This window comes from Cricetulus griseus, chromosome 6 (genome assembly GCF_003668045.3).
Source record: "Cricetulus griseus strain 17A/GY chromosome 6, alternate assembly CriGri-PICRH-1.0, whole genome shotgun sequence".
Classification (NCBI taxonomy): domain Eukaryota; kingdom Metazoa; phylum Chordata; class Mammalia; order Rodentia; family Cricetidae; genus Cricetulus; species Cricetulus griseus.
This window is the reverse complement of record NC_048599.1, coordinates 146759337-146774393: the sequence shown is the minus strand read 5'-3', so window position 1 is coordinate 146774393 and position 15057 is coordinate 146759337. Positions and strand designations below refer to the sequence as shown.

The 15057-nt window shown below is 42.1% G+C and overlaps 1 protein-coding gene across 1 annotated transcript in view; it reads left to right on the top strand.

Annotated features, from left to right (window-relative positions):
* The window catches only part of LOC100753880 (complement C5), a 95131-nt gene that overhangs the window by 29020 nt on the left and 51054 nt on the right, over positions 1–15057 (top strand). Inside the window, exons 9-17 of the mRNA XM_027423696.2 lie at positions 2020–2146; positions 4373–4488; positions 4578–4763; positions 5829–6032; positions 7544–7753; positions 7891–8040; positions 10001–10130; positions 12471–12542; positions 13929–14126. Of these exons, the coding sequence (XP_027279497.1) occupies positions 2020–2146; positions 4373–4488; positions 4578–4763; positions 5829–6032; positions 7544–7753; positions 7891–8040; positions 10001–10130; positions 12471–12542; positions 13929–14126 (1393 nt within the window). The remainder of the gene's footprint in view (positions 1–2019; positions 2147–4372; positions 4489–4577; positions 4764–5828; positions 6033–7543; positions 7754–7890; positions 8041–10000; positions 10131–12470; positions 12543–13928; positions 14127–15057) is intronic.

The window sequence follows — 15057 nt, the reverse complement described above, 5'->3', positions numbered from 1 at the left end:
CTATTGGCCTTCAGATAAACTCTCCCTTTCAAACCCCAGAGCAAGCTGACTGTGGACCTGGGCCATACCCTTGATCCCTGGGCTGGACTGAGAGACCCCACCTCAACAAGTAAAGTGGAAAAACACTTGAGCCAACCTGGGCCTTCATGTGCACATGCATTTACCCTCACCTGTGTGTTCACACACATGCTTATACTGCAAACACAACAAACACGCATGCATGCAAAACAGAAACAAAATAAACACATGGCCCTTTCTTTGGCTCCAGCCTCCCCTGTCAGCCATCTCCTCCCTTCTTCAACATAGCCACTTTTGCCTCTAAGTCTTCTCTTCTTCCCTCTATTCCTTCCTGTCTCCTCTGTGCCTGATCCCATCTTCGTTTCAACACTGCACTGGTTTTTGGTCTTAGCCCCTGGCCACCCAAACATGGTTAGCCAGCCATTCTATATGTTCCTGTTAATCCCTATGGCAAGAATTTGAGCCAAATTTGAAGCAAGCTTGAATTTTATTGGGGTATACCTAAGAGCTGGCCAGCAACTGCCTCCTAAGTCAGGTTAAAGAGAGCAGCCCCGAATCTACCTCTTGGGCCTCTTTTAAGGAGTAAAAATCACAAATAGGTTTTACAGAAAGGAGACAATAGAACAATAGGGAAATACAAAAAAAAATACATATCTTTAAAAAAAATCATGTGGTCACCCACCACGTGATTAGGGAGGAATCAGGGAGGAGTAGGGAGGGTCAAAGAGGGTCAGTGTGTTCTAAAAAAACAAATCAAGGTCATGGGTTGGGGAAGGTCAGTTTCCAGGAAACAGAGAGCAACTCAACTCTCACAGTAAATAGAAACATTTTTTAAAATACAGCATAATGCTTCCTGACTTCAAAATGGAGTCAGACAGGTTCCTCACTCCCAGGCCTAGGGTCTCATTAAAACATGTTTTGTGCTTTCTTCAGTGTGGCTTTCAACTGGGATGGGGGGCATTTAACCCAACGGGATACTTAACAATGCCCAGAATTGTTTCCTAGTTTAAAAACGAGGCTGCTTTCTGGCATGGAGCAGCTGGAGGCAGAGAAGCCTCTTCCGTGCAGAGTAGCCCACAAGATGTGTGGATACCGGTGAGATCTGTCTAGGCTTGAGGGCTGACTGTTACAGGAACTGAGATTCAAGCCCTTGTTCCCTTTCTCTTATTTAATGTTCTCCACATTACACCACAGATGACATGGGGTCTTGTCTCTTTTGTATACATTTGCACATTCATCGATTTTGCATTTTACATGATCAAACATTTAGCTTCTGTTTTTGAAAAGACAGCCTTATTTATTCAATATGTAAATTAAGATTCTTCTAAAAATTCAAGATTCTACTTTAAGCCCAGAGATTTAAAGGGAATAAAGACAAGGGATGTAGCTCAAAGTGCATTTTTAACATGCATGAGGTCCTGGGTTCAATCCCCAGCATCAATCAATCAAGCTAATCAGACAAAAATGCCTGCCTCCAGGTCAAACCATTTTCAAATAAGAAATAAATAAAAAACAAAACATAAGAAAAATAGTATCTTTTAATAATTCAATAATATAATTAGTAATTAAACAATATGATATAAACAAACCTCATGTTTCTTTACTTATTGTATACTATATTATCATCTGGTACCCAAAAGACCATGCAATAGCCAAAAACCCTTCCACATCTATAATTTTGTACAAACTCATTAGAAAACAGCATTCTGAGGCAGAGGCAGGCAGATCTCTGTGAGTTTGAGGCCAGCCTGGTCTCGAGTGCCAGGATAGGCTTCAAAGCTACACAGAGAAACCCTGTCTGGAAAACCAAAAAAGAAAAAAAGAAAAGAAAAGAAAAAAGAAAACAGCATGCTGGCTGTCACTGTAGGCTCAGTCACTCTCTTGTGGCAATAAAATGTGTCTTCAGCAATTTGCCTTCAATTTAGAGGCTGACAAAAGCAGACTTTCAAGTTTCCCTCTACATTTTCTATTTTGACTCTTCCTTTTGTTCCTTTTAAAAAGTTGATCAATGGAGTTGCTCGTGTCACATTTGATTCTGAAACAGCAGTTAAAGAACTATCATATGAAAGCCTAGAGGAGCTAAATGACAAGTACCTTTATGTTGCTGTAACAGTCACAGAATCTTCCGGTAAGTAAGTGTGCGTGTGTGTGTGTGTGTGTGTGTGTGTGTGTGTGTGTGTGTACAGCATTCTTTTGGTATAGATTCAGACATCTTATCAATGGTGTAAGTGACTTCTACAGCTCCTTCATAACTTATTTTCTTCCATAGTTAAGTTTTACCATCTTTTTTCTGCCATTAAAGATGGATGAGCACTCTGCTGTACAGCAGCGCCTGAATCCCTGTCATCAGAACCACAAAAGCAAACTAACATTTGCCAGTAGCTCTATAGCTGTTTTACTTGTGCATCTTGCACCCAGTCTCACCTGTATAAAGCCAAAATAAAAATGAGATTATGTGCCTAAAACTGTTTGCTAAGGTATGATGTAAGTGCAAGTCACTGTCATCATCATTATCCGGGTCTCCTTCCCCGTGTTGCTGGTACAATCATAGCATTGACCTCATATGGTGATAGTGAGGCTAAATAGTCATTACCCAAAGAGCACCTAAAGAGTGCTCATCACACACCTAATGCCACCTGAGCGCTGGCTTCTCCCACTCTTCCTCTCTTCTCCCAGCTTCTTCGCAGGGTCATCCTAGCACGTCTTTAGCCTGTTTAATTTACTTAATTGCCTGTGGCTCTCAAATACCCTTCATTGGTTGTTGTTCTGGCACAGGCTCTCACTGTGTAGCACAGACTAGCCTCAAACCTACAACAATCCTACTGTTCCTGTCTCTTAAATGCTGGGATTATTAGCATGTGTTCTTGCTAATGGCTCTCATGGTTTTTAATAGCTATTAATTACTACTCCAAACTCAGTCTCACTGACTTCTAGTATTGCTTACAACTATTATGGTTTTATATTTCAGGTTCATATCAAACCCCCAACTGACCTTGAATAAATAATTTAACCACACCAAATCTAGCTTTTTTCTTATTCTTTTCTTTTCTTTTTCTTTCTTTTTTTTTGTTTTTGGTTTTGGTTTTTGAGACAGGGTTTCTTTGTGGCTTTGTCCTGGAACTAGCTCTTGAAGACCAGGCTGGTCTCGAACTCTCAGAGATCTGTCTGCATCTGCCTCCCTAGTGCTGGGATTAAAGGTGTGCTCCACCACCGCCCGGCAAATTTTTTCTTTAAAATAATGATATTCAGTGATTCCTAAGGCACACTTCACTACTGAAATTTGTCCTTCTCTGGTGGCAGAATAGAGAATTGAAATAATTATGTTATTGGATGACATGCATTGCTAGAGGCTCAAGAGCCACTAGAGAGCATAGGTGATGCTGTACTGCTCAACCTGGCTTTTGTTTTCAACATGATAGTAACGTGTCTCTCCCACATTTCTTATGTTCCTCAACTGAGATATTCAAAACCTGTTTATAAATGTACAGGACCGCATGTATAAGTGTAAAGCTGCACACAAGTGGCTTACAAATCAGTATCAGATGTGCACAAAGACACTTGTTAGCAAGTGACCTGTGCAAGAATTCTAAAGTGCTCTGAGCAAAGAGCTCCGTGCTATTACCCTGTAAACGGAGGCCGGCTTCTGGATGGTTGTACAGTAACCAACAACAATGTTGGAAAGATGTCTGGTCTTGAAGAAAGGGTGGGGTTTGGAGGCAGAAGTGGTAAACGGGGTAAAGCAGGGTCCCCTCCACAGAGAGGCCCGAGAAAGAAGGCACTGAGGGGGGTGAAGTCTGCTCTTTGAGGACAGCACTGACTGGTCTGGCTGCCGGGGGAAATAGAGATGCAGTGTTAGAGAGGAGGCAGGGGAAACTAGAGGTGTTTGTATTATCCTACTATCATTTAATTGTAAGCTGCAGGGCAATCCTATTGTGATGTTCAAGTAGGCCTTCGGACTTTTCTCAGTATCAAGGTGTCTGATTCTTCTCCAGTTCTCTCTACCTGTTGAGGCTCAGCCTCGGGGTCCCCGCTCTCTCCCGGATCCTCTGAACACATTCAACTGCATCTTGAACCGCTGCTGAGTGGCAGGCACTATGGCCTTCAAATCCCTCTGTCTCGTGCTACAGCCTGACTTTCAGAGGGACATCTGACAGGGAGCTGTCTGCGTAGGCTTCAGAAGCCCCTGCTTCTTGTCTGCACTCAGGAATCGCATCCCAGCTACGGCTGGCCAATGAATGAAGGCAGGGATGAGTGGAGGGGATGAGTACGTGTGTGGTACACAAATCAGCCAGGCCTCCTACAGACCACCGTCACCTTTCCGGAAACATTAACACAGTGCCTGCTGCCCTCGTAGGTGGATTTTCAGAAGAGGCAGAAATCCCCGGCATCAAATATGTCCTCTCTCCCTACACGCTGAATCTGGTTGCTACTCCTCTTTTCTTGAAGCCTGGCATTCCATTTTCCATCAAGGTGGGTAGGGTTGAAGGAGGCAGAGAGGACAGAAAACCATTTCAGAGGCTTTCCGATTTGAAACCTGATGGAATTATTCTGGCAAACAGGTCCAGGTTAAGGATTCACTTGAGCAGCTGGTAGGAGGGGTCCCGGTAACTCTGACGGCGCAGACAGTTGATGTGAATCAAGAGACATCTGACCTGGAACCAAAGAGAAGTGTCACTCACACCACTGATGGGGTAGCTTCGTTCGTGGTCAATCTCCCATCTGAAGTGACGGCGCTGAACTTTAACGTGAGCTTACTGCTCTTGCTGTGTTTCTCAGCACAGCGTGTGCTTCTGACTGTGTGTTTTGGCTGGTGTACAGACCAGATGTGGCTGATTTTATCCACAAGTCCAGAGAATAATTCCATAGTTTTGCACCCAAAATGAAACCAGTACCCTGAAACAATTTGCTAACATAGTGAATGGTCCCGGGGGGGTGGGGGGTGGAGGGATGGTCAAATTTTTTTGTTGTTTGGAAATTAACTATTTCCTTTTATACCAAAAAGATTACATCACAATTCAGAAGTGTCAGAGTAGACCCAACAGTGGAATCAGTGGCCGGAATATACCCTTCCAACACACATGTACTTTATCTTTTCAGGGTCACTCAGGAATCAGATGTGAAAGCCTCCCTTTTTTCCCTGATACATTAACTACACTGTTTCAGAGCTCACTTCATCATCTTCTTTCCCAGAAAATGTGTTTAAGTTCCCAAATAAAACCCAAGGGGGCTAAGAACTCAGGCCACTGGCTGAAGTTAGCATTCACTGGCATCTATGGAAACCTTATTAGGATAACTCCAGTGCATGGTCTAGGAACCCTCCCCCTGCCTGAAAGCAGGTGTCCCTTCCCCCTGAGTTTATGACCACTGCTGTGTCATCACTTCCCACTGAACCTGGGCCAGACAGCACCATGACGTGCATTCATAAACCCTGTACTCCAGTCCTGGTGAGTTATAGCCGCCTCTCTGTCACGTCTCCTGCCAGGTCATCTCCCGCCCTAGGAGTCTCCAGTTCATAGAATATTTCTGGAAGCGTGCCCATATTCCTGCCTTGGAACCGCCGTCTCTTGGCTTTATCAGATTCCTCCACACAGCCCACCCTGCCCTCAGTATTTTCCATAGACTTTCCAAAGTTACTTGATACCACAAGTAAAACTACACAAACACTGGAGTAAGCTCGATGTTTCTGCTCTTTAGCAACCAGCATAGGGAAATTTAGGAATCTGAAAAAAAAAAACAAAAGATTTAAAGGATCTGTTTCACAGAAACCATTGCACACAGTCCACGTGAACTTTTGAAATTTTCCTTTCCAGGTCAAAACTGATGCCCCAGAACTTCCAGAAGAAAATCAAGCCAGCAAAGAGTACCAAGCGATCACATACTCATCTCTCAGCCAAAGTTACATTTATATTGCTTGGACTGAAAACTACAAGCCCGTGCTTGTAGGAGAATTTCTGAATATTATTGTTACCCCCAAGAGTCCATATATTGACAAAATAACTCACTATAATTACTTGGTAAGTACAATGATGAGAGATCCCCATCTGATCCCCAGCCCAGAACATTGACAGCCAAGTATGGTAGTGACTTTCACTTTTATATTTCTGAGTGTGCTCAAGTGTGTCGCCTACAGCTTTTCTAAATGCTGAGGCAGGGCATGAGTCTCATGATCATTTCAAATGGGGGCAGAGAACTTGCAAGACCAAACATCCACCAAGTTGAGGTGGACGACTGATTTGAACTGAGGAGCCCTGGTGTCCCACCCAACAATTCCATCCAACAGAGACGATCTCATTACATCACCTCATTCTGTGTCACAGTCAATGATTACTTACCTATACCTAATTCAAGTGTATGTGTTTCATTGATATAACCCAAGTCCTGCTGCTAAGAACTGAGTTATGCTATACCGTTTCTTGTTCAAGATGCATCAGCTAAGCTGGTACAGCCTCAGAAAGGAGGGTTCAAAAAATGTCTAACAGTTGACAAGGAGGTGGAGGAATTATTCCAGTACCCCAGAGCAAATAGGTGGTGACTTTTCTAAAGTTTTTTAAGGAGACATTGAAAAACAAGGACCATTGGGAAAATGTTAACTGATTAAAGAATTAGGGGAACTGTTTATGGGCTGTATATGATGAATGCAATCCCACTATCTAAAGACAAGATAATGGGACCTTTGAAGACATTTTGATTTCATGTCTTTTTTTTTTTTAACTCTAATCCCCCATTTAGGATCTAATCCAGGACTTTAAAACTTAATCCTCAGATAAGACACATTTGCTTACTCAGCTGTGGGGTTTTGCTTTTGTCAAGAAGACAAAGGAGGTTTTAGTGAGTTTAAGATCTCAAACAGGTTTAGTCTCAAATAGAACTCTCCAATTTCCTACTATGTGGTTCTGAACTAAACAGTAAAACTGACTCTAACATTTATTGTTAGCTCCTAAGCCTTAGTGTCCTTCTTTCTTGTGTGTATATGTGTGTCTCTGTGTGTGTATGTGTGCTTACTCATGCCTGTGTGTACATGAGAACATTGTGCAGATACACATGTATGTGTGTATACATGTGGAAGCCTGAAACTGACAAGCACCCTCCTCCATCAATCACTCTCCTCTTTATTAATTGAGGCAGGGTCTCTCCCTAAACCCAGAACTTATTGGCCAGCTAATCTTACTACCCAGATTGCCCGGAGGGACTCTGTTTTAGACTCCTGGGTGCTAGGATTACTGGGAGCTGCTACACCTGCATTTATGTGGATTCTGAATTTGAACTCTGGTCCTCACCCTTGTGTGCCAAGCATTTCACCTACCTGAGCCCCAGTTTCTTCAGTGGAGATAAATATTCCTGTTTCACTGCTGTGCTGTGCGAATTAAAGAAGTTTAGTAAATGTGAAACACCCAGCACACAGTAGGAACACATGGGTTCATTTTCCTCTTTTTCAATGTAATTTTTGTTCCAGCTCCAAACTGCATCCTGGAGCACAGTTTCTATTTCTGTTTTTTTGATTGTTGCTGCTGCTGTTTAATTTCAGATTTTATCCAAGGGCAAAATTGTACAGTATGGCACAAAAGAGAAATTTCTCCATTCATCTTATCAAAACATAAACATTGCAGTGACACAGAACATGGTTCCTTCAGCCCGACTCCTGGTCTATTACATCGTCACAGGAGAGCAGACAGCAGAATTAGTGGCTGACTCAGTCTGGATAAACATTGAAGAGAAGTGTGGCAACCAGCTCCAGGTAAGACACACATCCGCGCGGCAGCACCCACGGCACAGTGCGTTCTCTGGTGGGTGAAGAGGATGGGCCAAAGCAGTTAGTTACCTTTGATTGGTTTTATCAAATACAAATGAGCTTTATTTTTCCAAACTTTTTAGGTTCATCTGTCTCCAGATGCAGACAGCTATTCTCCAGGTCAAACCGTGTCCCTTGATATGGTGACTAAAGCAGACTCATGGGTGGCACTAGCAGCAGTGGACAGTGCTGTGTATGGAGTCCAGGAAAGAGTCAAAAGGCCCATGCAAAGAGTTAAGTCCACTCCCGAGGTGACCATCGGGTGGGGTAGTTTGATGCAGTGATTCACAAATGTGGCCCACTGGGGCAGGCAGTGGGGGAAGAGTTAAAGCACCCCCGCCTGCTTTTCTGCACTCAACAGAGAGTTTCTTATAAAGGTAAGCTATCCTCATATGTGTCACTAAAACACAGGTCAGCCATCTTTTATTGGCTCCTCAAAATACAGATACAAGCGCCATAAGCAGACAGGCCTGTGGAGCAGCAGGACTCATCGAGTGAGAGTTTGAGGGCTTGGGTCAGGGGAGGTAGTTATAGAAACAGCACAAGAGAACACTGGGGAAAAGCAGGACATCGCTGAGTTTGTTTGCTTGTTTGACTTCTCACTTAGATCTGCTCTGCAGTCAACTCTGGAAATGACCAGATCCCACAGGTCCCCATCTAGTTCTACCACATTCGGCGATTATTTCTTGGCTTGGATTTCTTTGGGGAGGCAAAAGGAACTAAGAAACTATGATGTTAAAAACATTTAGAGGGAGGAAGCAGGAAAGCAGGGTGGATAGTACATAGTTGAGGTAAATAACCCTTGGGACAGCACATAGATTAATAAGAAGTGGTTAATTTAAGTATTTAAAAAAAAAAAAAGCTAGCTAGAAACAAGCCTAAGCTAAGGCTGAGCATATGCAATAAGTAGTTAGTCTCTGTGTCTTGATTTGGGAGCTGGTCTGCCTACTACATATCGACATCTTTGTAATACTAGTACCTTGAACTCTGACACAGGAGGATCAAGAACTCGAGGGCAGCCTGTCTACAGGAGATCCTGTCCCCCCGGAAAAAAAAGAGAAAGCTCACTAGATTGGGTTGCTTTAGGAGAATTTTGAGTGGTAATAAAATAAATTTTAAAAACTTGAATTCTAGAGGCAGACCTTTGTGTGTTAAAGGTCAGCCTGGTCTATATGGTGAGCTTCAGGACAGCCAGGGCTCCACAGTGAAACTGTCTTAAAAGAGAGTTGGGAGAGAGGGGTTCAAGCTTCAGACACGGAGCAATGGCCAAGCTCCTGGAGTACAATTGAAGTGAGGGAGGAGCAATAATATGAACAAAGGAGTCAAGACCATGATGGGGAAACCCACAGAATCAGCTGACCCAAGCTAGTGAGAGATCACTGACTCAGGTCTAACAAATGGGGAACCTGCATAAGACTGAACTAGACTCCCTTAATATAGATGACAGTGGTGCTGCTGAGACAATATATGAGGCCACTGGCAGTGGATTCAAGATCTAACTCTAATGCACAAACTGACTTAGTGGAGCCCATTCTTTATGGAGAGGCACCTTTCCCAGCCTAGACACAGGGGTGTGGGGGGTGGAGAGGTGCCTTGGTCCTGCTTCAAGGAGATGATGTCACAAATTTAGTAGATTTCCTAGGGGAGGCCTTAACCTCTCCGAGGAGCAGATGGGAGGGGGGAGGGTAGTGGAAGGAGAGGAGGGAGGGAACTGGGATTAGAATGTGTAAAGTAAATTAATAAAAAATATTTAGAGAAGAAAGGATATTTCTTGAGTCAAAATTAAAGCCAGAATAAACCACCTGTCATGCTTTCCCACTTAGAATCTAGTGTTTTTCCTTAAAACAAAAATCAATGTTGTTTGTTAGTTCATTCCTTCATCCTTTCCCACATGGACTTTTGTGTGTGTGTGTGTGTGTGTGTGTGTGTGTGTGTGTGTGTGTGTGTGTGTATTATGTATATATTCATGTATTCTATATGGTATATACTCTGGGACAATTCCTAACAGTCTGCTCATCAATGCTATTTGCTTAAAGCTTCATTCTTGGTTGATTTTAAATAGGAAGGTTTTTATAAATACAACTGAAGGACTGAAGTTGGGAAATGTGGTCTTTGGTCATTAGATGTATTTCACAGTTTTGTTGACTTTACTCCTTTGGAGGAATAGACTCAGCATTTCACCTTTCTGGACAGGTGTTTCAAGCTTTTGATAAGAGTGACCTGGGCTGTGGAGCAGGCGGTGGCCGTAACAATGCAGATGTATTCAATCTAGCAGGACTCACATTCCTCACCAACGCAAATGCAGATGACTCCCAACACCATGGTAAAACATTCAGCATTTCGATTACTGAGATGTACCTCCAGCCCTCATTTTTTACTTCACTTCCTAGGATGCCATGAATCTGTCAGTCTCCTTGATATTCGTTGTGGGCATGTATCTGGAAATGGGCAGATAAGCAGATCCCTAGAACTCAGCAGCCAGCCAGTCTAGCCAGCCAGAGAGCTCTAAGTTCAGTGAGATTCTGTCCCAAAAAAGTAGGTGGAGGCTACATGGTTCAATGGTTAAGAGCACTGGCTGTTCTTCCAGAGGACCCAGGCTCAATTCCTAGCACCCACATGGCAGCTCACAACCATCTGTAACTCCAGTTCCAGGGGACCTGATTTCTTTTCTGGCCTCTACAGGCACTAGGCAAGAATACAGTACACATACATACATGTAGGCAAAATATCCATAGGCATCAAATACATACATACACACATATATACATAATACATAAACACATATATACATACATGCACACGTATATACATAATACATAAACACATATATACATACACACATATATACATACATACATAAACACATATATACATACATACACACATATATACATAATACATAAACACATATATACATACATGCACACATATATACATAATACATAAACACATATATACATACACATATATATACATACATACATAAACACATATATACATACATATACACATACATAAACACATATATACATACACACATATATACATACATACATACAGGTGGAGAGTAATGGAAGAAAACCTCAGACATTGACCTTTGATCTCCACATGCATATGTACACACACACACACACACACACACACACACACACACACACACTTTAAGGTATTTTGTTGGCTTTCAAGATAAAATACAACTTCTTTAGTGTGGTACTCAAAAACTTCCATGATTTTCTTCTTGGCCCTTTCCAACTCTTTCTCCCTCCACTCTTCCTTGGAGACTACATTCCCCCTTATCAGCCTATGAAGTTAGACTAAGAATTAGCACCAGGTGCCATGGTCACATCTGCAAATCCCAGCCACTGAGGAGGCTGAGACAGGAGAACTGGATTTGAGGCCAGCCCTGTCTCAAAAGCAAACAAACCACCTCCTCTGTGGGATCTCTCGTCTGTACAGAATTAACCATGGCCTCCTCTACTGCTGCAGAGGATTTCATATGAGTTAGATCTGTTTATACTCTGCTGTGGAGACCCTTAGTTAAATAATCCAATTTACCTTTGAGTTCTAAAATTCCATGGTTAAACCACACCATTGCTCACCTCTGGCACCATGGGCTCTTTGAGAGCAGATACCACATAGCAATGACCTTCTTTATGTGGTTTTAAAATGTTTAAAATTCTACTTGATACCATGATATTCATCCTCACATTTAAAATAATAAAGCTCAAAAAAACAAGTAAGAGAAATAGGGACCAGCAAGGTGGCACAGTGGGTACCGTGTTGCAAATCCTAATGACCTGAGTTCAATCTTTGGAACCCACACTGTGAAAGGAGAGAACCAGCTGCTGCAAGCTGTGCTCTGCCCTCCACATGCACACTGGCATGTGAGTGCACACAGGCACACACATACACACACACACACACACACACACACACACACACACACACACACACACAAATAAGTAAACATTTAACAAAGTTGGAAGAGGAAAAGGTAACTTAACCAAAAAATTGGCTCCTCCTAAATGTAAGCAATGGATCCAAAAAGCAGCCATATTCAAAACCAAGATCATAAAACAGATTACAAGATGCTAGATCTTTGATGAATCGTGTCATATTCAGAGGTGTAACACATAGAGCCTATCTAGTTTTTTTTTCTCTCTCTCTTTACTTATTCTTTTCTCATACAATACATTCTGGCTGCAGTCTACTCTCCTTCACTCCTCCCAGTTCTCTCTCCCACCTCGCCTCTTCCCCAGATCCATTTTCATTCAGAAAAGAGCAGGCCTCCCCCCGCCCCCAGTGATATCAACTAATCATGGCATAACAAGATGCAATAAGACTAGCCACAAGCCCTCATATCAAGCCTGGGAAAGGCACTCAGTAGAATAAAAAGGGTCCCAAGAGCAGACAAGACAGTCAGAAGCACCCCTACTCCCACTGTTAGGAGCTCCACAAGGACACTAAGCTATACAACCACAGCTTGTATGCAGAGGGCTAGTGCAGAGGCAAGCAATGAAAAGCCTAATCTAAATCAGGCTCTTGGTGCAGGCTTGTTAAATAAATCACTGAGGGTGTTTCAAATACTCTCGTGAAACTTATGTTTTTAGATTTTATGTTATCCCCCCCCCCATTTTCTATGTCTCTGTCCTTTTCTAATCAGGTGAATCATGTGAGGAAATTCTCAGACCAAAAAGAGACCTACACCTCCTGCAGCGGACAATAGAAGAACAAGGTACACTCATTCAAAGTTTCCTGTGTCATAATGTAAAACATTATGATCATATCAAAAGCTGTCAAAAATGAAGCCTTGTGGACCTCCCCCAGTCTCAAAAGAATGAGTGAGAAAAGAGGTGTGGGCAGTCTAGGTCACCCTTCAGAAAGGTTAATCTGAACAAAGCCCCGATTTCATTGGCTATACACTTAAATCAGGGACCGCCTGGCTTTACTGCTTGTATCATTATGGCAGGAGACACACAGCTCGGTGTAAAGTTCACCCAGCATGCACAGGCTCTAGCTTCAATATCCAGTACTTGGAGTAAGAAGGACACATTTCTATCTCTAGAAACTAAAAAAAAAGAAAAAAATGACTTATTTGTTACAGTGTTATGAAGTAGCAATGAAAATAATTTAAAGGTTGGGGGTCACTACAACGTGTATTAGGAAGGTTGAAAACTACTGACTTAGATTATTCTTTATAAAATACAGCTAATGAAAATTTTTTAAGCTAGGCATGGTGGCACACTCAGGAGGCAGAGGCAGGTGGATCTCTTTTAGTTTGAGGTCAACCTGATCTACATAGTGAGTTCCAGAACAGACAGGGCTACACAGAGAAACCTTGATTCAGAAAACAAAACAAAACTGGAAATTATTTTAAAAATTACTATGATAATTAACCACCTTTTGGTAATAAAATTTAATTTTACTTACTTATTAGTTTTAATAAATTATCTATAAACATGTAAAGAACATGGACTAGGAAGGATCATCTAGATAAGTTCTGGTGTTTTTTCTAGAATACAAGAAAAGATGATTCCCTTAATGAAGGTCTTCGAACTATGTCAGAAAAATATTAGAAAAAGTAGTATATACAGTTACTGTATAATAACAATAGCCATCGGCCAGCTGGTGGTAGTGCACGCCTTTAATCCCAGCACTCAGGAGGCAGAGACAGGAGGATCTCTGTGAGTTCGAGACCAGCCTGGTCTACAAGAGGTAGTTCCAGGACAGCCTCCAAAGCCACAGGGAACCCCAGTCTTGAAAAACCAAAAAAAATAAATAAATAAGTAAATTATAACAATGGCCATCTTTAAATATGTCAAAGTATTTTGGATATTTAATTTGTTTTACTCAAAAGGTGTTTGAAGTCTTTCAAAAGTTAGTATTTAGCTTAGTTTCCCGAGGTCTTTCAACCATTCAGCGTGAGTGGGAATAGACCACCAGCTGCTCATAGTCTCCCTGCTTTTGGAGAAGTTCCAAGGAGAGGCTGGTCAGTCAGCCGGCTGTGGGTACAGTAGTGAAGGGGTTATTTGATGGTAAGAACCAAATATCCCTCCAGAGTTCTAAATCTGAGATGTTATGATTGTGTGTGATAAGAGTTTGTGTGTTGTCACCATTTCAGCTGCTAAATACAAGCACCGAGTGCCAAGGAAATGTTGTCTTGATGGAGCCCGGCTTAATGAATATGAAACCTGTGCACAGCGAGTTGCCCGGGTCACCATAGGCCCAAACTGTGTCAGGGCCTTCAATGAGTGTTGTATTATCGCAACCAAGATCCGACAAGAAGGTTTCATTAAACCTATGCAGTTGGGGAGGATTCGTAAGTATGAGTTTTTCTACCCGAATCCTGATATGGGGGATTTTGTGTAAATCAATGCTGCTAAGAAAGGCAGCTTAGATGCTTTGGGAAAATTGAAATCAGAAATGATAACTCAATCATATCCAAACTCTTCTCTTATTCTTGGGAATTTGGAGTGGTACAGTTCCCAGTCAAGCCTGGATCCCGATGGGGTGTAAATCTAAAGCCCACTCATTCCCAAAGCTTGAGAAATGATTTTCCCTGTGATCCTCAAGCAGGAGCCTTAGATTAGATAACCCCAATACACCCCTGAATCCTAAAATTCTATGGTTCTGTTATATTGTGACCATTGAAAATGAATCTGTGTTTACACTGATCAAATATAGCAAGACTTCTAAACTGAGTAAAACATTGTTTACTTGCAATAAAACTAGAAGCCTTATTTTAGTTTCAGCCAACAACGTTTTTTAGCATTTGTAAAACTTCTGATGTTTTAAAAACTTTTAAGACCTTCATTTATGCATCATCTTTAAGAAAAGAAAAGAAACAAAAGCAAAACGGCATCTCCCTTTCTACTCTGTTTTACTTAGCTGTGTATCTTCCATATTGTCTATCTCATTTGATACATCCTATGGACATAAATGATATTGCGATTTCTTTAAATCCGTGCTATTAGGGATCATTTTACCATAAGCATGATGTTATATGCTTATTCAAACGCCATTCTGATGAACAATCTAGTACACACATTTTCTTTCACTGCCCAGTTTTCCAACTGGCATCTTCCAGTTGGCTTCAGCTGCATGGTACCCACTCTCTACAAACCCCGTCCCTGCTGAGTCTACACCCTCTCCTAGTCAGTTTGGCCCCCCAAAGTCCCATCTGTGCTGCCACCAGTCTTCAAGGCCACTAGGCTGTGTGGACTCCTCTGCCTGCCCTGGCTTGTGACTGG